General features: G+C 41.2%; 1 protein-coding gene across 1 annotated transcript; it reads right to left on the minus strand.

The window, feature by feature from the left end:
- Nucleotides 1-8,026: 8,026 nt before the first annotated feature.
- lmo4b (LIM domain only 4b) lies at nucleotides 8,027-21,996 on the minus strand. The gene is made up of 5 exons (XM_033622780.2): nucleotides 21,516-21,996; nucleotides 19,894-20,134; nucleotides 15,423-15,519; nucleotides 12,468-12,623; nucleotides 8,027-8,967 (listed from the first exon to the last, which is right to left on the minus strand). Exons 2-5 carry the CDS (start codon nucleotides 20,127-20,129, stop codon nucleotides 8,959-8,961), a joined length of 498 nt encoding a protein of 165 aa, XP_033478671.1. The 5' UTR covers nucleotides 20,130-20,134; nucleotides 21,516-21,996; the 3' UTR covers nucleotides 8,027-8,958.
- Nucleotides 21,997-25,747: the final 3,751 nt, after the last annotated feature.

Consider the following 25,747-nt stretch of genomic DNA (forward strand, 5'->3'; position numbering starts at 1 on the left):
TTTGATGATCACCTCCATCCAGTCCTTTGGTCTTATCGCATTTAACCATAGTTGTCTCTGTTTTTGTTGACGGGCAGTGGCGGCTGGTTTTGAGCCATGACTCCTTCTATTCTGGCTCCCAATAACACAACAAGACCACATTTTAAGACTCCTATGTAGCCTACAGCCCTGTGGTGGAGAGTCGTCCTAATAACATGACGTCATTGTGACGTCGGCCCTTAAAGGGTCTATAGCAGCCTGAAGTGGCTGAATTAAGGCACTTTTCAGACCTGAAGTTTACGTCTACTTATTTTATACAAAATGTATGGTTACACAACAACTGAAAGGAGTTTAAGACAAAGGCACAGCATGTTCCCAGGTCATAAACCCTTTACTTTGTTCAATAAATAAATGTATAAAACGTGTTGAAGTTCTTATTATGAAGCATCTGGAAGGTGTTATGTTTATTGTTTCTCATACAGTAAAGAGAGAAAACTAGTTTGGCAGATTTCTGAATAAAATTCCCGGGTTTGCGGAGCCTTCCATAAAAACCTCCCAATCACACTGAGATAAATCAGAACCATGTGGCAGAATGAAGACATAAACTAATTACAAATAAATACAAGGTGACTAATCATAAGTAATCCAGTTGTGGTGCATCGGCAGACTCCCCAGTGAGAGCAGGAAGGAGCTGGAGTTGAGGCAAAGTGATTTCCCTCAGGCAGACATGCCATTTAAGTGTGCTCCATTGTTGCGGGTGAGATCCATTAGCCCATACTCTGGTTCGCCACATCAAAGCAACTTCTCACATATGGATTAAATGTGTAGACAGTGTGTGTGTGTTTTAATATTTTCAGTGAGCCTGGAACTGACCTATTTGACTTGTTCAATAAGTTAAAATAGGGAGACGTATGAAATGTGTGTGTGTCACATGTGTGCAGCTTATTTATGTGTGTATGCATGTGTGTTTATGTGTGCATGTCTGTGTGTGTGTGAGTGCCTGTGTGTGTGTGTGTGTGTGTGAGTAAACAGCTTAATGGAACCAAGCGGATTTCATAATGGAAAAGGCCAACGTTAGTGTAGCACGAAATAGTGTTGTTATGATGTGGATTACACTTAAAAGCAAAATCAAACCCAAAATCAACTTAAAGGATAATTCATTTTTTAAAAATCTGATAGTCAGAGGCTTCTTTGGCCTGAGACTCGTTTAATAAGCAGGTGAAAGTGGAGAGCGCGGTCTGGTTCTGTGGTTATCACCTCCCGAGCTGCAACCACTGGACGACAACTGTACCGTGTTTCATAATTCATACTCATACCATCCAAAAAGACCTTAAATCAAATCAGCAGTTAAGCTAAATGAGGATGATGTGTTTGAAGCATTTCGCAGTCATCTAAGTACTAATACATTTTGATGATGTTTACATAGCTGCTCCCCCGAAATTCCTGTTTTAAGTGGTTCATAGAACCTCCAGCCAAAGCTCCATTTAAATGTCACATGAAAAAAGAAAAGCTGAATTATCCCTCGAGATTGTTTTATTTTTTGTAAATCTGACCATATTGCTTTTGTGCATTTGCAATGATATCAAGCTCCAAAAGATGATGTCATGTTCACTTCCACAGTTTTCCAATCATATGTAGGGTGAATATGTGTCAAAACAAAACAACATTTATGGTATCTATTACAAAAAAATGCTTATCTTAAATTTCCTAAATTAAAACTGTTGTTTTCTTTATCTTGGTACTACCGTCTGCTGAGCTCTGCATTTTGCACACCTTTAATCTTCATCTGTAATGACGATGAGTCAGGCCAGGTGTTGTCTTGGACTGCGATCTAAATATTAGTAGTCATATTAAGTCTGTTCCAGCATTAGCCTTTTATCATCTAAAAATATTGCTGGAGTGAGGAGACTCTTGTCCAAACATGATCCTGAAAAGTTAATCCATGCATTTACCTCGAGCAACTTAGAAAGCTCTTAAGCAACTGCAACATGTCCAGAGTGCTTTCTGTCTGTGTATGAACCTTTCAGAATACTTTGGTCTTTAACTTGAAGCTGCTGTCTGTTCCTCTTCTCCCTGATTTACTATTTATTGATCATCTCATTTTAATTTAGAATTAAATACAGCAGACATTTGTACGGTGGCTGAGAAGGGCAAAAATGCACATTTACATTAGGACAAAACATGCTGCAGCATCAGAACAGAGTTTACGCTAAGCTTTTCGTTTTGTCGAGGCCAATACGGCTGTTAATATTCCAGAATTACGGCCATATAGAACAACATGTTTTAAATAGCCATATAACAGCCTTCATTTAAACAGCAACTGAACACAAAATTCCATTCCAAGCCTGTCAATTTAGATAATTTGAAAACAAGCCTAAATGAAGAGGCGGTCTACTGAAGGGAGTGACTAATAAAAGATGAATGGCAGAGGCAAAGAGGAGACGGATCCGAACGCTATCCTACGAAAATGCACCCACAACAGTTTGTATGATATCCTGATGAATAAGCACTCCACGAATGATGTTACGCCTGTAACGTAAATATAAATAATTAATGTAAACTTACGGAGGTTAGCTTTAGGGAAGGGACGATGTTCTGTAAAATCCCTCAAAGTTCACATTGGAACATACGTCTCCAGGGTGAAAGTCCTGTGTTTTGTGAATCATCCACCGCCTCAACCTGCCTCCTAACTGAACCACTCAGGACGGCTTCCTTGTCTACTCCTGTCAGCTCATTGGTCACAGCCCTCCAAAATACGGGTCCATGTCATTGGTTCGACAGCCCATTGGTTCAACATCCCATTAGTCCGACTGTCCGCGGTGCTGAACGGCTCACGGCAGGTGTATGGTGCGCCGCGACCGGCTTGAGGCGGAGCAGGCTCACGGCTTATGTGTTTGTCACTTTCTTTTTCATTTTAACCCACACCATGATCTTTTCCTGACCCTAACCAAGTGGTTTTTGTGCCTAAACCTAACCAGACCTTAACCACAGGGCATCATGATGATTTCGGAACGGACTTCAGAACAATGAGTTTAATATGGTCGGAACAATGGGATGTCGAACCAATGGGCAGTTCCCCCAAAATACATAGGTTATGCACAAATTATTGGCTCATGAATACATGAGATATGTACAAATTTGGGTGTATTACTTCTCATAGTAAAACGTATGAACAGTTTATATGAACAGCCTGAACTTTTGAGTCCTCCATGATAACATCCAGGGAATCACCAAGCCCACCATCTGGCTCACCTTGGTTACATACATCTCCAGTCTGATCTATGAGGAGACCTGCTCAAGGTGTCCTCAAGGTCTTCCTGGAGAGGGTGATCCATGATGCTGTCACCAAACTACATCGAACACACTAACTGCCATGGACATGGTGTATTCTTTGAAGAGGAAGGGACGCAGTCTGTTTGGCTTCGATGGATAAATAGATCTGTACACTGTTAAAATGGATAATAAAAGTATAATGCATAATATAAGTTCATGTCTTGGTAGCATATCCCATAGGTCTCACAATATTAGGCTCCTTAATATGCTGTAAATAATTTTATTTATTTGGCATATTTCCCATTGAAAATTTGGGCCGGACAACGACACATGATGCCAGCAAAAAGCCAGCATATGCCGGCTAATGTTAACCTTGTTTGAGTAAAGATGTCAATTCAAAAAACACATATAAAATTCCAAAATAAACATAACTGTAACGTTCAGCAGATGTAAAGGTGTGCTGCAGAAAGCCAAAACAAATGCATTCAAACTCATAAACAGACAAATAAAACAGGAAAAACTCTGCAGATCCAGTCAACTCAACGGATGTTCTCCAGGCCTGTAGGGGGAGCACTGAGTGGAACAGCTTGATGTTCAACCCAAGACAGACCAGACAAGAAAGTGCGACTGTTTTTGAAGGAGGAAGAAAAGTGGAGTAAAGAGGTGACATAAAAAAAGGTATGTGTCCTGTTTTCGTTTGTCTTTTACAGTGTTATAAAAAGAGATTTATGTAGCTCCCCCTAAAGAACCGAACGTTTGCTGTGTTAACTGGATCTGCAGTGTTTTTCTGTTGAGTGTGTTTTCATGGTTTGTGTGTTTTTGACTTTGCAAAAGTAATTACTCGTTTTTTTTGTCATGTTGGTAAATCTGAATGAATTACAGTCGTCTCTGGTGCCCATGGTTTCAGTAGAATGAAATCAACTGAGCTAACGATGTGTAGCATCTCCATATTGCCAAAAGTTTAAACAATCATATTTGTATGCCTGATTGAAGCAGCTAACTAACATTAGCTGAAGTGGGAAGTCAAGAATCCAGGAAACATCCAAGGAACCTCTATAAAAATTAACTCTTTGGCAACCAGACCAGGCCTCTAATTCAGGCAGGCCTTTATTTGTTTAAATTTGTATCTACTCCAGGCTACTAAAGGCTTTTAATTGACGTTTTATGGTATAAAAGAAAATATTAAATGAAAAAACATAGTTGTGTTTTGTTCTACCGTGGGTTGGGGTATCTTTCAAACTAAAGCCTTTCTTGAGGATTTGTTCCTCCACTAGTAGATTTTCATGAGTTGTACAGATCCACTGTAATTCAAAACTCCACTCAAGTTTCCTATAAATGCAACTCGTGTTCAAACATTTAGTCATCACCATGTTAGAGGTTACTTTCAGGGAGATGTTTTCAGAAGCGTCCGCATTCAAAACAGATCGGTTTCTTCTGGCTTTGCAAGATTTTTGTAGCATATAAATTTGAAAACATAAAAGTCTGTTTACTCTTTCGGCCCTTTTTCTTCTATTGGAGCTGATTTCTGCATCTTATCCTGTACAGCAGCATTGTTTCAGCCACAGCGGCGGTGGGCTCATGAGGAGCCCAGACTCCACAGATAAGCGCATCAGCCATTACCGGGTTCCTCCTTCAGACCTATTAGGTCTTGCAAGGACTTCAAACACCAATTTGTTCTGCAAATAGCCCATTCAATTTGTGCCTGCCAAAGAGAGACACCTCTCTCCCTCTCTGCAGTAATTGAATCTTCAAAGGGACATTTTCCTCTATTTCTGTCAGGTATTAGAGTGATGAATAGCAAACGGTCATTTGAACAGAAAGAGAGGATACATGTTTATCCATTTTCAGTTAGACGCTCGTCATGCACCTTGATGATTGCCAGGCTGGAAATTGAATGGCAGCCCTGCAGGATGTTCAATAGAGGGTTTTAAATGGTGTGCTGGACAAGTCGTGCATTGATATCAGGCTTTCGCATGAAGGATAAATTCTTGGGCACTTGATGAAATGAACTTGTGGTAATTATGTAACTCAGACATGAAGACGCAACTGAAATGCTTCATCTGTAAAAACAGCAGACTAACTTTATCACAATGCAAACGACAGAAGAATTCTCAGCGCTCACCACTGGCACAAATCAAGTCCCACCAAAAAAAACCTTAAAAGTATAACTTATCAACACACTAATTCTGTTTCAGGTTCAGAAGATTATTTTTAAAGGATTTATATTTATATAAAATAAATACAATTTATAAAATATGTTCATTGCTTTCATTATTTTGCCTCCACACTGACGATAACCGTGGCCAGAGGCTTTCGGGTTGTTCGTCCGTACGTCCATTTTATTCCATTCTGGTAAACACAATATCTTAAGAACACCTCGAAGGAAAGTCTTTAAATTTGGCACAAACATCCACTAGTACTCAATGATGAACTGATGAGATTTTGGTGGTCAAAGGTCAAGGTCACCATGACCTTGCATCCATCTCATTCTCAGTAATGCGACACCTAAAGAACATCTTGAGGAAATTTCTTCAAATTTGACACAAACGTCCACTTGGACTGAAAAATTAACTGATTACAATGTGTTGGTCCAAGGTCAAGGTCAATGTGACCTCACAAAACATGTTTTTGGCCATATCTCAGGAAGTCATACCCTAATTATGACAAAACTTCACACAAATGTCTAATAGGATAAAATTATGAAGTGATCCAAAAAGTCAAAGGTCAGCTTCACTTCTTGTTTGAACTTATAAACTTGCCCGCTATCATAAAACAGCCTTGTCCCAGACAAGAATTCACAACTTCAAACCATTAAAAAAGCATTGAAAGTAGAGCTTACAAATGATTAAATCACTGAATGTCAATAATTAAACATAATTAATCACATTTTTAGTCACTTGTTTAAAATTCCATTAGTTAGTTGTTAGTTCCAACAGTTTTGAAGTCCGTATAGACAAGGTGAAGAAATTCTTACCAGAGTGTCTTGACTGGAAATGAAATTTACTTTATTATCTTGACTTTTAGATTTATTTATTTCAGATCAGTGCTACACTGCTACAACTGTGGGGTTTTGGTTGAGCCATTAAAGCTGAGGAGTGCGTCATTCAATCAGTGTCAATTTGGTGTGCAGTGACTCCAATATAACTGTGATTACTCACTGATGTTCAGTGATCCCTTGGGTAATGCAACAGCACTGTCACTTTTCAGGATTTACAGTTAAGTAGCTTTCTCCTGTATGCGTGAAACTATTGTTCCCCCCGATGGTAAAGCATAGGACTGGTCACAATCTGCCAACCTGAGGACGTCCCTCAGACCCAAGTCTTCCACAATGTTGACTGGTCTGCAGTCAGTTTCTGTCCATTTAGCAAGTGCTGTAGTTAACTTCTTCAGTTAAGTTTCATCCACAGGTCTGTGGCGATTCCGCACTCCGAAATAGTTCTTTGCTGACTTTGGCGATGTGGTTGCCCGCTGATATCAGTCTGATTAGCTGCACCTGTGTTCTCAGCTCGTAGGTGGGAGCTCATCCAGGAGTTTTATGAAGTGACATGAGCCACAAAAACCTCAGCGGTGACGTTATTATTTATCACTGTAGAAGCAGGAAGCTGCTGCGGTGGCTTGACAACAAGTAAAGGTGCGTCGAAGGGACAAAATAGCAGCACGCAATTAAGGGGATTTAAAGGAAAAATAACGCATTGTGTTTGGACCTTAATCGCATCACAATTAACGCGTTAACACTGACAGCCCTACTTAAAAGCCTTAAAAAACTGAAACGTATTGATAACATTGGTGTAAATATGTACTGCTATCATCATCTTTGTTTTGTAATATTTTAATAATTAATTATAATATATAATAATTACGTTTTTGTGAGGATCATGGGCCTTTAAAGATGTGTCCCAGATATTTGTCAAAAATTTGGGGGGAAAAAAAACAAAAACAAAACAACCAAAAAACATAATTTAATCAGGTGTAAAAGAAGTCCGCTATATCACAAGGACTCCTGTCCCACTTCCTTGTTTCCCTAAGGGCAGGAATGCTGCGCAAGTACTGGTCATATTTTTATTTTATGATACATTCATAAAATATTGTTGCTATCCAATACCAATAATCTAAACTAAATAAGAGTAATGGTTTAATTAGCATTAGCAACTTTGAAAAAATAAAATGGCTCCTCACTAAGACTGCTGTGACATTAACAATTACATATAACTTTTCGTCAACTCCATCAGATCTTACCTCTGGCATCCATCATGTTTGCGATTCAAGGAAAAATCAAATCATTACAAGGTTTAACAGTCAAGACTTGAATCTTTTTAAACAGTGGTTCCCAACTGGTCCAGCCACGAGGTCCAGATTTCTCCTCAGTCTTTAGTTCAAGGTCCAAACAGTTTAATACATTCGACATCTTACTTGCGTTTGGTCATGTTGTCAAGCTAGTCTGCTGTCCCTGTCCAGAAGCTGTCCCTTAGTCACTAACTTCAAAATAAAAGCTTTGTGCCAAAAATTCACTGCACTTAAAAACAAAGCGTGTTTTTAACAAACTTGACGTGTTTGTGAGTCACTTGCGGTCCATTCAGAACGGACCTGCGACCCATCAATTGGGAACAAATGTTTTAAAATATATTTTCCAGCCTGATTTTAGAGTAAAAATCAAAAAAACCCAAAAATAAGGTTTTGTCCCAGTTCTCAAGAATGAGGGCTCTAAGACCTAAAAAATCTAAGTTCAGTACCTCTGAGTGTCGATTTTGAAACATTACAATGAATTTAAGGAGGCTTTTAAATCTTCAATATTTTTATTAATTAAATACACCATACTGGAGCAAATGTCTCGGAAAATATCACAAATAAATTTCTCTTTCATTCAGCATTTATATGTTGGTGATGATCTCTACATTACTGACTATGAGCAAATTTCTTCCGTTTGCGATGGGTTCAGGTTTCAAGGGGAGGAGGGAGGACTGGAGCTGAGTGCGGAGGGTCGGATGTACTGTAGCCACGCCTGGACAACGACATTTACATGCATACTGTACATACATGGTAGTTTTACAAATACACCAAGAGAGTGTTCATGATTTGTTTTTCCACAAAAAGCCACAGATTTTTTTCTTTTTTTTAAAACCCCATCGTTTTCTATATATACCACCAAAGAAAAAAAACACATTCCCCTTTGACAACACTTAAAATATATAAAGTGGAAACACCATGTTGTTGGGAAATGAGGATAGAAAAGGAAGAGAGGAAAAAAAGAAAGGTCCCAGGTTTTCCCCCAAAATGTCTTTAAACAAATATGCAGAGTTGAAAAGCCTGCATCTTTCACATCTTTAGTCTTTTTCTCTTCCCCTCACTTCAGTCACAACATCCTCTTGTGTTTTAATTTTCTCTTCCCGAAGAGTCCTCATCGGTCTCCCTTTTTTTTTTTTTTTTTAAATTCCAAGGTCATGGAGTCCTCAGTGTCCCGATTCAGGTGCATTAAGTGCAAGTATCCACCCATATTTGGGGAAAAGCCAAGGTTGAAGGCTGAGCGTTGGGTATGGGTTGCAGAAATAAAAGTCAGGTAACTGGTAGGATGGGTAGAGGATTCCTTCGGGGCAAAGGGCCTGGGAGCACAGCTAAAAGGCTGGGGTGCTGCTGATCCACGCTGTCTCGGGTGACAATGAGTAAGGGCTAAAATGAAGGCACACATCCTGCTTCCTGCACGGCTCCCGCCTAACATACCTGAGGAGTGAGATAAAAATACAAATTTAACAAAACTGAGCCGTCATTGAGCACATTTACATGCACGCTATTATTCCACTATTATTCCTAATATGACAATATTCTGAATTTGATACGGGTCATGTAAACAGCATGTTTAGTTTGGATTTTCGGACTAAGGCCTTTTTTCGGAATTTAGCATTTTCCAGATAATACATATCAAATATGCCGCTATTATTCAGCATTATTTGGACGTATATACAGCCCATTGGGAATATGCGTCTCTATTGGGGGTTTTACTCGAGCTTCCCCCTTAAAGTCTGAGATTCAAATTATCTGTCAGAGACCCCTCAGTTGATTTTTATTTGCTTGTCAGTGTGCTGTGCTGTTACTTCTGGGGACATTGTGGTCCCTGAATTTTGATGCAGAGTGAGCGCTCTTGACTTCACTATACTCTTTTTAGAGACTCTACACCGCAAGGGTGCTTTCACACCTGCACTGTTTGGTTCGGTTCAATCGAACTCAAGTTTGTTTGCCCCCTAAGTGCGGTCCGTTTGGGCAGGTGTGAACACAGCAATTGCACTCAGGTGCGTACCAAAACAACCGGACCAAGACCTTCTTCAAGAGGTGATCTCAGTCTGGTTACAAACAAACAAAGGTGCAGAACATTTGTGGTGCTCAAAACACTCGTTGACAAAGTTTTCCTTTGAGGAAAGAATTTACAGTTGGGAAAAAAGTAATTACTCACAATATATTTTATTGCAATACTAAGCATATCGCACCATATTTAAAACTGCAATAATATTGGGCTCGGGTCGGGTTCGGTTATAACTGTCTCGGACTTGGGTCGGGTTCGGTCAGGTCACGCAAGATCAACCACCACATGCCAGAGAAGGTAAACGATTGTTATTGCCATGTTATTGTTTATAAAGCGCTGCCGAGTATGTTTTATGTCACACTAGAAGCTGACACTAGGGCTGGACAATATGAAGATATATCGTTCTTGAGATATGAAAAAAACAACAACAATCATCTGTAAAACTGTTTTGCATCAGAGAGGGTATTTGGTCAGAAGTGTTTTGTTTGATTTTGTCTCCCAGTCGTAGCGTTAATGAAGTGATTTTGAGGAGATCTAAATACAGACATATGTATGGTATTGAGATGTAGCCTAAAAATATCGGGATATAATTTTCAGGACTTATCGCCCAGCCCTAGCTGATGCTGTTGTGTTAATTGTCACACCTCGCGTGCTAATCGGAGTATACAATGCTGCATGTAAATGGGAGTGTTAGAGGAATATTCATTTTCATGAGGTCTTGTACGGAATAAAGGCAAAAACTGGACTATTTAGTGCGTGTAAACATCCTCACTGAGAGTATCAGTTCACAAAATGCCATAAATGTTTCACCCTGATAGACCCTACTTTCCACCAGTGTTTAATTTATTGATCAGCCAGGCTTTGAAACCCATCTGGTGTCCCATTTACTTTGCATTAACTTAAAAGTGCATCCATGAAGTGATTCTCTTTGGTATAATTATAACCACGCTCCAACATAACTGCAGGAGGTGCTCAGTCCTGTGAAACAGAAAAATGTTTTTTTCTTTTTTTCCCCTTCTTCTTCTTCTTCTTCATGATTCTCAGAGGCGATTTACTTTTCCCTTCATCCCTCAAATCACTAGGAGGGCTTCAGTCTATTAGTAATTGCAAACTCCTACTTGGGGGCTAATTAAAGTGACTGACGCTGGGAGGGTCTCGCTCCCCTGGGTCAAAGCAGCTCCGTATGAGAGAGGTAATTTGTCTGTTCAGAACAAAGAGATTAGGAAGAAGCAAGGAAGAAAGCTTAATAAATGAGCATCAAATGTCCCGCGCTATGAACGCGGACAACACCAATTATGTCACGGCAAAATCGCACATAATCAAAACAACGGTCAGCAGATAACCCCTGTGTTTCCGTGTGAGCGGTGACTGCTTCATTTTTCCTCTCTGCTTAAACCAGCCTGTGTTTCTACATTCAGTCCATGTCGTGCTGTTGAGGATACACGAGGTGTATTGATTCTGAGAGCTGCTACCTTTACTGTAAGTCTGCGTTATTTGAGGTGTTGTATTTTAGCAAAAGAAATGTTGATAAAGTGCTCCAGCAGCAGCAGCAGCAGCAGCAGCAGCAGGCTAATTCTCCTTGTTTCACTCACGGAGATAACAAAAGCATCCTGAGACTGTTCCCACTGAGCGATGTGTCTCTGTTTATTTAATAATTCTCTCTCTGCTATAATTAAAGCACCAGGGCCAATATTCAGATTGCATTTTAGCATCAATAATTCAGCAGTTTTCACTACAATTGATGTTAGCGCATAAATAAACAATGAAGCCTCATATTTACTACACCAGCCATGCTGCAAGAGACATCGGGGGTGGGAGTAAGGACTTAAACAGACATTTAAAATTAAGCTAGATAATGCAACGGCTTTCAATTTAAATGTGAGGAGCTCTAAGAGCCCTAAGAGCTGATTTGTAGAAGTGACAAGCCCTTAAAAGGCCTGTGACGTGGAGGGAGGGAGAGAGGGGGGCTTAATGGAGTTCTACCTCTCCTCTACTCACAAAACCACTCAAGGTGAAATGCATGCTCCCAACAATATAATTCCTCTTTCAGTCAGAGTCTGACACACTCCAAACACCCCCCATATCTCTCTCTGTGTGCTGTGTGTGCAGACAAGGTATCAATAAAGCTCCTTGTTGTGAGGCAAAAATGATTATATCTCCTGCGGGCAGAATGAAGCTATCCTGAAGAATGAAGTTATCCTTCGTATATGATTAGGCCTTCTGTTTTGCTTTCACTGGAGGCATCAAGATCAAATCAGAGAAAGCCATGATGACAGCCTCCATGATATACTGGCTGCTGCAGCTTGCTGTCTGCGTTCAACCTCGGGCCCTGGATACATATTTTTGGCCTTGGAGTGATAACTTAGCCCAGGTGATCCCAGTCTTGTTGATACAGTAGTCAAATGCTGGTTTAAACACTCGGTATTAATGGCAGCATGCGCCATTTTTCAGCGCGGTTGGGAGTGCGGCTCGGGACAGCAAATAAATTCAAGATGAGTCAAATATGTATCTGCTCGTAACAAACCGAGCGCGGGGACAGCAGTACAAAAAAATCATTTTCACATGTTTTGTGCTGACGGTTAATACAGATTTTCTGAGCGCGTGTCCTCCAACAAGAATGATGGAAAAATCCATTGGCTGTCTAAAAATAAAATTCATCTCTGCTCTGTAAGATTTAGTGTCGGCTGCATGCCTTGCAGTGAATCGACAACATCAACGTAAACAGAGTGAAAAATGTTGCCGTGAAAATTACAGATGTTTTTCTGTTCCTGTTAATGACTCCAGCTGACTGATGACGAGCTTTTACCGACTTGTCCTTTCCTTGGAAGCTATCAGCCCTCTGCCTGTTTTCATACTTTGAACAGAGACCACAAAGAACTCTGGAGCGCTCTCCATCACCAGACGGAGAGGGTCGGGGTCTTACCTTCTGGTCGGGCAGTAGTGGGTTCGTCTGCAGTGAACTCAAATGGCCGTTGATGAGCGCTGTGGGTCTGTCGTGTTCGCAGAACAGGCTGCCGTTGATGTAGTGGAACCGATCCCCGGGGACGAGCCGGTTCCGGCAGGTGGAACATGTGAAACACTGCAGGAGGGGGACAGAGAAACAACCGCTCACAACCAGGCCCAAGGACCACGAGGCAGCGCTCCGTCCTGTTACGTAATAACACCTCGGAGCAGACACAGATGCTTGTGAACGCAAACATGTACATACTTCTTCTGCGCCACTGTGCGTGCAGGTGTCAGTGGTGGAACTGTGGAAAGCACAACTAATAGACAGCAATTCAGGGCATTTCTTGACTAACTGCTTCATGTTTGGTTTTTAAACTGTCCAAAAATAATGACTGAAATGAGAAATGCCCGTTATTATTGACTTAAGCCAAACTTGATTCAACCCAATGTGTTTTTATTTTCCAACCAACAGACCAAAACCCTGAGATATTTAATTTACTGTCACACAAGACAAAGAAAAGCAGCTTCTCTCACAGTCGAGAAGCTGGAGCGACGTCATGTTTGGCATTTTAGCTTTAAAAAAATGACCTCAACAATTAATCAGATATCTAAATAGATGGCTATTAAATTCCTGTTTATTTTCCGTTGGCTGGTTAGTCAACTTATTCTTCTCACCCTTTGGCAATTTAATTATTTTCCTCCTTGCTTTAGATCCTGTAAATGGAAGCCTGTTAATGCCAGAGTGACAAAAAACAAAAATCCTCAAGTAATTTTAATTAAAAACTTCTGTTGTTTCTCATTTTTTCCATTGATAACAAGTCATTATTTTGAAATATCAAGTTATTATGTTAACGAAGTTTCTTTCTTTTTTCATCACAACGGCAGAAAGGAGCCTCCATAGCGGCAAGTATAATGATTTGTGCTTGAAAACGAAACTTTTCATTTTCAAGCCTTTACTTCGCTATTTTGATCATTCTTTTAAACACTGAGACTTGACCGTGTTTTTTTTTTTTTTTAACTGCTTTAAACTATCTAGACAGTAGCTTTGTTGTGCCTCCATCTTGAAATTCCAATTGGAAGCCCATTTCTGCCAATATGAGATAAAAAATGACGATCTGTAAGTCATTGAAATGACAAACTTTTTCAAAATGAGGTAGTGTCTCAAAAGAATGACTTGAGTCAAAATAAGGACACAGTATTGTTTCTCTCTATTTTTAGATACTAACCCATTATCTTGAAAAGTTTCACAGAATTTTGAGACACTAAGTCCTTTTCTTTGAAATACTAACTCATTGTTTTGAGATACAGAGTTACTATTTCGACAAAGTTTATGGTTATAAAGACTCACAGGATCTTGTCTTATTGTCCTCACACTGGCAGAAATGGGTTTCCATAGAGGTGAGTTCAATGATTACTGCTTGAAAACTAAACTTCTCCGTTCAGTGTTTTTGGTTCTTTTAAATGCTGAGACTTGACCGTGTTTTTTAAATTATTAATAGCGTCAAACTGTCTCGCTCTATTAATGTGCAACTATCTTCAAATTCCAATTGCAAGGCCATTTCTGCCAATGTGACGAAAACAAAAAACAAAACCCTGTGTGTCATTAAAATGAGTAAAGTAATGAGTTGGTGTCTCAAAAAATGATTTACTTGATGTCAAAATCATGACTAAGTATTGTTTGTCTTCATTTTTAGACTCATTACTTTAACAAAGTTTCTATCTGAGATGTAATCCATTATTTTGAAAAGTTTCTCTTTATTTTGAGACACAAACTCATGATTTTAAAAAGGCTTCTCATTATTCTGAGGTAACATATCACTATTTTTCAAAACTTTTTCATTATTTTGAGAAACTAACTTGTTACTTTCTGATAGTTTCTCTTTATTTTGAAATACTAACTCATTATTTTGAAAAATGTCACATTGAGAAACTAACTTGATACTTTCTGATAGTTTCACTTTATTTTGAAATACCAACTCATTATTTTGAAAAACTTCACATTATATTGAGAAACTAAATGATACTTTCTGATAGTTTCTCTTTATTTTGAAATACTAACTCATTATTTTGAAAAATGTCACATTGAGAAACTAACTTGATACTTTCTGATAGTTTCACTTTATTTTGAAATACTAACTCATTATTTTGAAAAACTTCACATTATATTGAGAAACTAACTTGATACTTTCTGATAGTTTCTCTTTATTTTGAAATACGAACTCATTATTTGGAAAATGTTCACATTATTTTGAGAAACTAACGACATTTTCAGTTTGTCTTTATTTTGAAATACTAACTCATTATTTTAAAATGACTTCCTGTGTTCTGAGGTAACATGTCTTATTTTGCAAATCTTTCATTATTTTGAAAAATTTCACATTATATTGAGAACTAACTTGATACTTTCTGATAGTTTCTTTATTTTGTGATACAAACTTGTGATTTTAAAAAGGCTTCTCATTATTGAGGTAACATGTCACTATTTTGCAAAACTTTTTCATTATTTTGAGAAACTAACTTGTTACTTTCCAATAGTTTGTCTTTCTTTGAAAAACTAACTCTTACTTTGAAAAATTTCACATTATTTTGAGACACTTACTTGTTACTTTCAGATAGTTTGTCTTTATTTTGAGGTACAATGGTTACTATTAAAAAAACAAAACTTCTCACTTTAATGTTTTTGTCCTTTTTTAAATAATAAAATTGGCCTCAAACCGTCTCGCTCCTCATAGATATTAGATTTACTGTGCCGCCATCTTTAAATTCCTAAACAACTTTCAAAACAAAATGGCTGTGTGATCAGTTGGCATCAAGACAACTTTATTCACACTGTGAGCACAGTTTGTTAATCACAAGCCTATAATGTTAAAAAACATGCACAGCATTCACACGTTATCTGTTTCAAAGCTTCACAGAGGAAACTTGAGTTTACCTTGAGGTGGTACACGTTGCCCTGCGCCCTCATCACCAGCTCGCTGGCTGGAATGGACTGACCACAAGCGCTGCAAGCTCCACTGTTTCCAAATAATCTGTGAGGAACGAAGAAGAGCAAGTGTTAGTGTGGACCCACTGTGGGCCTCGTCATAGATTTAGCCTTGTGTAATGAACTGTGGCATCCACACTAGTGTCTGTTGAGTTAGTGCTAAGCTCACTGCTCCCCGGCTCCATTTCTAACTTGAAGGGAAAACATACAGCAGAGCAACAGAATGAAGAAATTGAGAATCATCACAATATCGACGGAGAAATGAATCCTCCAGCGCTGAAACTGCATATTACTTTTGGGTGCAGACATTTTTTTGCAACCTAATAATAACCTGGAACATAAGCAATCAGGACCTAAGAGGATTTGATTGTACATCCAGGCGGAGACGTAGTGCTTTTGCCATTAGGACTCCTGTGAATGCTCTGTCAGTGCCGTGTTTCCATTAGAAACCAGTAGCTACTCGGGTTGATATATAATGTGCATGGGTTAACCTTTTCAATCATGGTGTCAACACTTTAGATTTGCTTCTGCTCATCTCTTTCGTCCCTAACCTTCTCCCTCTCCCTCCCTCCCTCTCTCTTCCCCTCTGCCTCTTGATAATGAAATGCTTGCTCCAGCTTCCCTTCTATCTTCCTTCTGAGTCCACAATTTAGATTACTTCATCTCGGTGAGCAGCAAACTGAATGAAATTTCGATTTGAGCAGAAAGTAATTTACTGGGATCTGGACCCATTTGTCATCATATCTCACCGGGTGTTTGCTCTATCACTGCACTTTTCCTAAGCAATCAAATAAGACCACGGCATCTGACATGCTCCGGAGAGAAGGGGAGAGAGGGATGGAAAAAGAAAGGGATAGGGGGGAGTGGTTAACACTGGTGTGTGCGCATCAGATAAAGTTGTTTGGCTTAAAAGAAATTAAAAAGAAAAGAGGGGAAAGTGATGTAAAACTGCATTTTTTCTCCCGTTCAGACATTCTTGAGGACAATTTTATGGAAAGTATTTAACAAATTCATGCTGAGACAGAGCGGGGGAATAAACGCTTCTACCACACCGACCATAACCCAAGCAGTTGTTAGATATATTGACGAACAAACAAGCCGGAGCTCTTTGCAAAGGGACACAGAAATGGCTTTCAATGAGACAGCCTAGGCAGAAGCAAATTTTGTCTTAGCATCATTTGGAAAGGCTCCATCAAAACTCAATTTCAGAAACTAATTAACTGGAGACTGTCGTCACAACACTGCCAATTCTCTGCTTTCACTGGGACAAACACGATAGTGGAAATGAACATATAGGCCCTGCTTTAAGACTCTTGTGCTCGTGCAATCTGTGGGAAAGCAAAACTACACTCGGTTTGTGCATATCAAAGCCGCCTCGTTCTGAAGCTCAAACTTTGTTCAAATTGAAAATATGTTCTCCGTGTTGAGTTCCCTCCTTTTGCTTCTGAGAGGTGTCGAAACAAAGACTACAGGACGTTTTCACCACGGACTTTTGTACGTGAGGAACTCATACCGGGTTAATTATTTTATCAGGGGATAGCGCTCGATGCTAGTGTTTGATTTAAGGAGCCGAAGCCTTTAGGTGCTAAATTAAGTTGCTATATCGGTTTGAACTTGGGCTCTAATGGCCTCCTCTGCCAGTCACCTACAGCGCTGAGGTGAAGTAGACACCACAGGTCAGTATAATTAAGGCCAAGGGACTCTTTAATTGCAGTGACACATCTGGTTTCAGCCTTTTTCCGCCTTAAAAAAAAAACCTCACTATGTTTCTGGCTCCCTCTCGATTTATCTGTTTTTCCGTCCGTGGATCTGACTTCGCCACGACCGAGGTGTTTGATTAAATTAAATAACAAACAACAACAAAAAAACACATTTGGAGCTGTCTGTTGTCTATATAGGCAACGACGATTGGATTTCATTTCAGCACTGACTGCCAGGTGAAATATAGCATGGCTTGCTGCTGGGCTGTCTGGTAAATGCAGACCTCATTCACCAAGGCCTTTGAGTAGGGTAAAATTACCCCACAACAATGATTTCTGCAACACAGTCCATTAAAAATGCCTCTCTACATCAGCAGCCAAAGCACCTTAAAAGCACTAGGCCATATTGATACTGAAGCGGGGCTTTGCATAATGGCAAGAGCTGCATTAGAGAAAAGGGTGGAGGGGCCGGGGACGGTGCGGGCGGGGTGGGGAGATTGCTGGGATGAGGGAGGGCACGCGTGGATCTGTGTTGTGCATGTGTTTTGGGAACAGGGGGTGGGGAGATGTGTGTGTGTGTGTGTGGTGTGTGTGTGTGTGTGTGTGTGTGGAGGGGTGGAGGGTGGTGGTGGTGGCGGTGGGGGATCAGCCAAATTACACTTGGTTAATTCAGAGTAACAGATCTGGCCCCAAGTGAATTGAAGGCCTTGAATTAATTCTGTTATGACAAATCAAGATAAACGTTTCCCCTAAATTGCATGCGATTTAATTAATTTCTGAGATCCCGGTTTTTTCCCCGGCCTAATAGTTCACATTCTCTTGTGCTGTCATAGTGCTTGAGTGGGCAGACTTCAAAGTGATATTAAATAACCAACTATTAGATTTACCTCACACGTTCTATTGGAAAAGTGCCATTTAATTACCTAGGCTTATTCAATTAAGGGGACAGCATTCTCCCTGAATCCAGCAGCCACACAAGTAAATTAATTCTCCCTCTACTAGCAGCCCGCAGAAATAATATCACCTCCAGCTTAAAACAACATGATCCCCACAGCAAATGCAACTTCGGCTTCAAGTTAAAGCTTTTGGTGGTGCGTGAAAAACCAGACGACGTCATGTGACGCGTGTGAATATTGTGATTGATGGGAGATGGGTATCATCCCAGGCCAGGCATACATCCCATTATAGCTGTGATGTGATGCGTTTCGACTCCTGATCAATCAGATGAGCATTTTCTTATCTAAGTTTGGAGCTTAAAATGTATGTGGCGGTGTAAGCAGTCTATTACAAAAATGAGTCTGCCCCTTTAAGATGAAGAGGAGGGGGGGACGAGAGAAAAAAACAGCGGCAAATGGCCTTCGCAATAATCCCTCTTCTCTATCTGTCTTTCTCTCTTGCTCTCTCTCAAAAGCCAATTTGGTTAATTAAATGTTTTGTTTGCAGTGTGGCTCTCATTCATTTCGGACACGTCATTGGGAGCGGATACAAGCCAGGGACCAGATCTCATTAGATAAAACCCATCAGGACTAAAGGAAATGGAGGGGGACTATAATTAAAGCATTTAATTGTGTAGACTCACTGTCAGATGTTTTTTTTTCCCCCCTCTCCCTCCCGCTCGTATCTTTATCTCCACAGAGATCTCATGGTTCCATAATATGCGTTTTAGCTCTTCCACCAAGCATGCTCTCATTACAAGTGGAAAGGTGTATCCACACCCCCCCCCCCCCCCCCCTTTCCAATTTTAATTACGTTATAGTCCCATTATGAATGAAGTACCCCATTGACTTCCTCATCCTTTTTATGAGGTGGGTGTGAGAGCGCACAGGCACACTTTAGATTTTGAATTATCCGTGCAGATTTAATAGCAGCGTTGCATGTTGACTGTAGTGCAGCTCCATCTTTTTGATTATTAATGCAAAAAAAATGAACCCAAACTAAATTTCATCTTGTGCAAACAGAAAAAAAAATCCACTTGCACTGATATAAAAGTGTTAACTAATAGAAATCAATACCATCTCCCCCCCCACAGGGTGATTCAAGAAAGTATCTGAACTTTCAGTAAACCTTGTGCCGTCACATCAGCCTGCTCTACATTACCAGAATGAGAGTGTCATCAATAAGCTGTGGTTGGGTGTCTGGCACACCTACTAGAATATTTAAAAAGGCTCTCTTTGCTAATTAAATGGTGCTTTTCTGTCACATTGAAAAAAAATTAAAAAAAAAAAAAATAACAGCGTACACATGTCTCGCAGAGCAAACATGAATCCTACAGGACCAATTTTCTGTCCTTCAGTTGACCATGAACAGCAAACAGGACAGACATGCAGATGGCCTGCAGAGCAACTCTTTTGCTTTGCGCTCTGTCAACACGCCAGTGTGTTTGACCTCTTCCAGGACACACCACGGAGACTTCAACCAGGAGACTTTAATGAACACTGATGATGTTAGGACAATTTGAGACACATGTTTTGCAGAAATACACCCAACCTTGCTGATCCTCGCATGACTAGCTCTGTCTCTGCCTGCTTCTAACTTGATTTAATATTGCCTCTTAATATCTTCTAGGACTTTTATCTGATTTCTGAGGCAACACAGTTCTCTTAAAAAATTCATCCTGTAACATAAGAGCCGCTTCAGATAATCTGCACTAACAATGATCGCCGATAATCTCCTGAAAATTAGCGCTAATCTAAATAATGCATACACGTCTCTCTCCTCACCTGATGTAGTCGTTTCTGCAGAGGATCATGCCGCTTTTTGTGTAGCACGACGTGCCGATTTCGCCCAGCTGGGCCTGGCAGCAGGAGCACTTGAGGCATCGGCTGTGCCAGTAGCTGTCCATGGTGTAGAGGAGGAAACGGTCTGCGATTTTGCCCCCGCACCCTGCACACCTCTTCCAGGACAGAGAGCCTGTGCCCACCGGTGGTGGCTGGCTGCTGCCTCCGGGATTCACCATTGTCCCTGAGAGAAAACACACACAGGAAACGATGTCAGCAGGCGGCTCCTACAAAGTTCATCATACTTCTATCAGGGTAAGGGTATGCATGGGTCACAGGGGTGTGCAGGGTCGTGCACACCACCATCACAGGTCATGACATTTGAAATTTCAGGCTGCAAATGGCACCAAAACACAATAGCTGACATCATAAAGGGAGCAGATCTGAGTCCTGTTCTGCTACAAGAACAAGAGCTCCGAGTCATTTAGTGAACTAATCTGCCCCTGATCTCTGCCTCATCCCCGTGCTGTTGCTTCGTCGGACCTCTCATGATGAACGTCTGTTAACTGTTAACCCCGGGAGCCACAGGAACAATTACGCGGCTCGGGCTGAGAAATTTTAAACAGCACCATACTTCGCCACACAACTCCTCACTGTGGTGCAGGTTGAATAGCTGGGAGGTGGTGCTGGTGGCAAAACACAAAGGGATACTGTACTAACAGGCTTCAAACTGACACGTCTGTTTACTGATGCATGCTGGGCCTTTGACCTGAAGATGATCCGTCATATTTAACAGCACAAGCCAAGTGTTGTGATGACGCTAAGTGTTGTGTGAGTCTAATGCAACGCAGGCGTTTGTTTCAGCCACAAAATGAATGTGGGCTCTTTCACATGTAATCCTCTCCAATTTGGTCAGGCAGACTACATGCCTGGATAAAGCCAAATCTTTGTTGAAAGGCAGGTAGGCTAATTAGAGTTGGGGAGGGATGAAGGGGGGAGGTGGGTGAGGAGGAGGAGGAGGAGGGAGGGAGGGAGGAAGGGGAGGGGGGGTGCACACAGAAAAGCATTCAGTAAGCCCATTAGCGATGGCTCTTAGGGACAAACCACAGCGTACCTTAGTGCTGATTAAATCTAAAAGGAGATGAATCAAAAAGCCGACCTGAAAGTGACTCCCCGGATAAACAAGACGGACCATCGTCAAGTTTCATTCAGAGAGGAGTTTCTTTTTTTTCCGCTGAGAGATGGAGGGGACAGGAGGAGGAGGAGGAGGAGGAGGAGGAGGGTGGCTTTTAACTTAAATGGGCTAACTCAAGTAATTACACGGGCAGGCAATTTGGGCGCAGAGACCAAATCATGGAAATAGAAAGAGGCAGAGACAGAGAGGAAAAACATATCAGGCAGCCATGTGCTAAAAGCTCCCGTCCGCTGCTGCTGCCGCTTTTTAATGGAAAATAAAAGAAATGTAGCATCATGGTGGTGTCGGTGCGTGGACAGGGGATGAAGGGGAGGAGGGTAATGTCGCAAATAACACACAGGCGATCAGATATCAGCAGAAAGGCTATAATTAGAAATATTAAACATTTTTTACGCGTGCAGCAGAAGCGGTGACATCAACCAACACCCACCTCGTTTGTCTCTTTTGAGAGTAATGGCTGTAAAGTTAACGTCCTGCGGGGTCAGGCAGGTAAACAGGTACGCTTCAACAGTCCCAAAAAAAGTACAGGTAGAGGAGCGGGTGTCGCGCGCGGTCGGCCTCCAGCTCCGCGCGGCTGCGAACCTTCGGCGAGGGGCGGCTCGAGCTGTGGCGAGCGAGCGGAGCTGCAAATGGAGTTATCAGATAGTATTTCCACCGGATGGTTCCCGTTTTACTGCTTTACTGGGCTTTTTCTCGCTGGAACAAAAGGAGTCCATCGCAAGGCGTAATTACGCGTCTACGCATGCCGTAATGTCCTCAGACCGAGAAGGAGCGCGTGTTTTTGGCACACGCGACACACAAGAAGGAGAAAAAAGAGAAATAACGAAGCTGGCACGGAGGCTGTAATTGACTGTCCTCCGGTCTGCTCTCCGGGTCCCGTTAGCTGCTTGTTCTACATGTGTCGCTGACAGGAAGAAACCTCCAGTAAAAACCCCTTTTAGCCGCGTGACGAAGGAGCCGCCGCAGCCAATCAGCGCGCAGCCCATTTAACAGGAATAACAAATCCAGCCAATCAGAGGGGAGGTGAGATTGACTTGGACAAGCAGAGGAGGATGGAGGTGAATGGTGAAGATGGACCGGAGAGGTGCGAGAGGAAAGTGTCAGATGTACACACTTGGAAACATTAACAGGGAGAGGAGAGGAGAGGCAGCCCATAATAATCCTGTGTGTCCTGTTTCATTATATTCTATAATCATCTAAAAGGAAGTAACTAGTCACATGTAAGTACAAAATAAATGTAATCAGTTACTGAGAAAAAATATGGGATTAAATTAAAGTTACTGAAGGAAATGTTGGGGATTACAAAGGGGTCACATCAGGGGCGTAAATATAGTCAGTGGTGGGGGGGGCTCCAACCTTGGACATATACCTGTGTTCAAAACTCTCATTAAATTAAGAACAGCGCCATTTCCTGTATTTACTTTACATACTTTATTAATCCCCTGACCCCTGACTTCAGTGCCTTGCTCAAGGGCACCAGGAAGTGAGCTGGCACCTCTCCAGCTGCCAGTACATGCTCCATATGAGGACATAAACCGGCGACCCTCCGTTTCCCAACCCAAGTCCCTACAGACTGAGCTACTGCCGCCCCAAACTATGAATTACTATTAAAATAACTAAATGAAGTTATTATTGTAACTTATGTTCTTCAGTATATTTGTAATATACAGATATGTAATGATGTTATCGAAGTCTCTGTTTGATCATGTGACAAGATTATATGTGACACTATAGTGTGCACAACAACGTGCTGGGCACAGAATGTGAACTTATGAGCGAGTACCACCTTGGAAATATGGTCAAAGAAGAACACTCAGTAAATTTATAACAGTGCCATGCGCTATATATGCTCTCAAAAAAAGGCAAACCCTCCTCTTGAGGGTCATGGGGAGCCTATCCCAGCTGACACTGGGTGAGAGGCGGGGTACACCCTGGACAGGTCGCCAGACTATCACAGGGCTGACACATAGAGACAGACAACCATTCACACTCACATTCACACCTACAGACAATTTAGAGTCACCAATTAACCTGCATGTCTTTGGACTGTGGGAGGAAGCTGGAGTACCTGGAGAAAACCCACACTGACACAGGGAGAACATGCAAATTCCTCTTGCTGTGAGGTTACAGTGCTAACCACTACAACACCGTGCCGCCCAGTCAGTAGCATCTATAAGAAAATGCTTGTTCTACATAAACTGTAGATGAAAAAGACATACTTTATTTATCGTCTGACTCTGTTGTCATATACACACAGGCCTGTAACACACACGCATGCATTGTTGTTGTAAATATCTCACACCACATGTATTCCTCTCTTTTCAAAGCTTATATGTAAAATTTAACATTCACTCTGTTGCTTTACATCATCTCACATTGCAGGATTGTCAGATGTAACACCCAATGTGACCCAGCACCAGACTCCATCAAAAAGGTAAGCTTAATTTAGGGTTGGGTCACAGACTCTGACAGGTCAGGGTTAACTATCCTGTCTGTCCTTCTCTGGATATTTTCCAGCTTTGTTGCCCAGTGTAAAACAGTTGTTTGAAAAGGGATTAAATGCAATAAGTTACATTAGTGTGATGAGGTAATTATATTACACTTTCAACAGGGTAACATGTCATAACAATTCCAAAGTAACCTTCCCAACAGTGGTGATATCTGATAAGACTAATAAGACTGATGTGTCTCCTCATACAGGAGCAGACTGAACATTTTTCTGAGCTGCATTCATCTCACGTCTGACTTTAATTAGTTGACATTCAATAACTACTTAGTTTACCGAGGGTGACTCCAACCTCTGGGAAATATCAAGGCCTAATAGCTGCGTAGTGGCGCCATCGTCTGTCACTGAAAATAATCGCAAGGCCTGCTGTCGTTTACAACCTCATTAAGCCTCAGGTCATTGGTTTCAACACCTATTAAGGCTAATCTGCAAGACCTCGATTTGGCTGAGATCCTTTAATTCATTCAGTCTTGCTGCTTTTTTTTCACCATCATGTGAGACTTCAAAGACAAGATAAACTGGAAGCAATTGCAACACCTTTTAATAAAAGTAACGTGGTGCTGACATGTTTTCCAGCACGACGTTGAAAGAGAAGGGAGTTCCTCCTCTTTTTATACTCGCCGAAAGAAAAGATGAAGTGCTGCAGCTGAAAATAGTTTGGTGCAAAACAAGTGACGTCTTCAGTTAAAGTTAAAAAAAAAAAAAGTGTTGCTATTGGAGAAAAGTTGCCTCGGAGAGAAGTTGTTTGAGATTCACCGGGTTGACCGGTTTTACATGACAAAACAGCTTCATTATAACATGCCCCTGGCTTCATTAGAAAGACATCAGATGTATAAAGATTATCTTTTTCTTGACTTTAATTGTTTAATTATTCCTGCAGCTCCAAAGAGATTGTGCCGCATCAAGCTGATTTCCCTTTGGCAAAGCCAGTGCTACTCCACCTTGGTTTGAGCCACATTCTCTTGACGTCCTCATCAAGCCTCTCACTCACTAGAACAAAAAACCACAGAAGATGGCAAAGAATATCTTTTCCACCAAGGAATGATTAATTGATATAAATGATTAAAACAGAGGGAAATTATGAAATGAATTTGAAAAGGGGCCTCACAGGAAAAGCTTTGTTTGTTCCAGGCCTGTTTTAATGAGCTTTTCATAACTGGGCAAGAGAAATTACTCTGCGTGTTCTTTTTCTGGAGCTCTTTTGCAAAATAATTATGGCTAGTTGAAGTGAGGAGGAGGAGGAGGAGGAGGTGGAGGGGTCAGGGAGCTGTGTGGGGGAGAGGGTTTGGAGATGAGGAGAAAAAAAAGGAAAGGAGGAGGGGGGTTGTTCCCTCAGATATTGATCATCTCCTTTCTCCGCTGAGATCTTTCAGTCCTGTGGCAGTTTCCAAGCAGCTGCATTATGAAGCGCACCAGATAAAAAAACAGCGGCACACAACAATGTGGCGCAACACTATTTCAATGTTTAAACAGGGACAAGAGAGCGTCAGACGTGGCTCGCTGTGTTGATACTCCCCACAGGGGTGATCTCACCGAGATGAAAAGGAGACCACAGTGCCTCATAATGAAGCTGCTTGCCCTGTGGGAAAAAGCAAGAGAGCCACATTCAACATGGTGGTTAACTTCAGACTGGGATTCACTGTGTGTTAGATTCTATTAACATGACACTGAGCCGCACAGAGGCCGCTCTCTATCTGCAGGTTTACACACCACAAACAATCTTCTAACCAAACAACACACAGGTCACTGTAACTTTCCCTCGTGCTGCATTTACAGCTCACAGTAAAGTGTCTCCTGTTTGTGAAACAGCATCACACTCGCTTCACTGTGTGTGTGTGTGTGTGTGTGTGTGTGTGTGTGGTGGTGTCTTTTAGAGAGAATGATATTCAGTTAGCTGAGCCAACTGATGAGGGGAGATTAGAGTTCAGATTATCTACAGATAGAGAGGGCCCACTCCATGACTGAACGCAGAAGGAGGATGGCGGACTCGGCAGAAAGATCTCTAAATGAAATCTTCTAAATGAGTCACTGGCTACTTACCTGAAAACACATTAGGAAGAGTTCAGCATTTCTGAAAATACACTCACTTGCTTTGTTGCCTGGAGATAGATGAGAAGAGAAACGCTGTGCTAATGTCTGTTCGCTAAATGTGAAGC

The sequence above is a fragment of the Epinephelus lanceolatus genome, chromosome 6 (assembly GCF_041903045.1).
Source record: "Epinephelus lanceolatus isolate andai-2023 chromosome 6, ASM4190304v1, whole genome shotgun sequence".
Taxonomy (NCBI): Eukaryota; Metazoa; Chordata; class Actinopteri; order Perciformes; family Serranidae; genus Epinephelus; species Epinephelus lanceolatus.

What these genes read in the sequence shown, in the direction of transcription:
- lmo4b (XM_033622780.2), bottom strand. Translation starts at nt 20,129, where the DNA reads ATGGTGAATCCCGGAGGCAGCAGCCAGCCACCACCGGTGGGCACAGGC. An exon ending in TGCAGAAACGACTACATCAG is followed by an intron (nt 15,520 to 19,893) that starts GTGAGGAGAGAG and finishes CGTTCCTCACAG; the next exon opens with ATTATTTGGAAACAGTGGAG. An exon ending in GCAACGTGTACCACCTCAAG is followed by an intron (nt 12,624 to 15,422) that starts GTAAACTCAAGT and finishes CCCCTCCTGCAG; the next exon opens with TGTTTCACATGTTCCACCTG.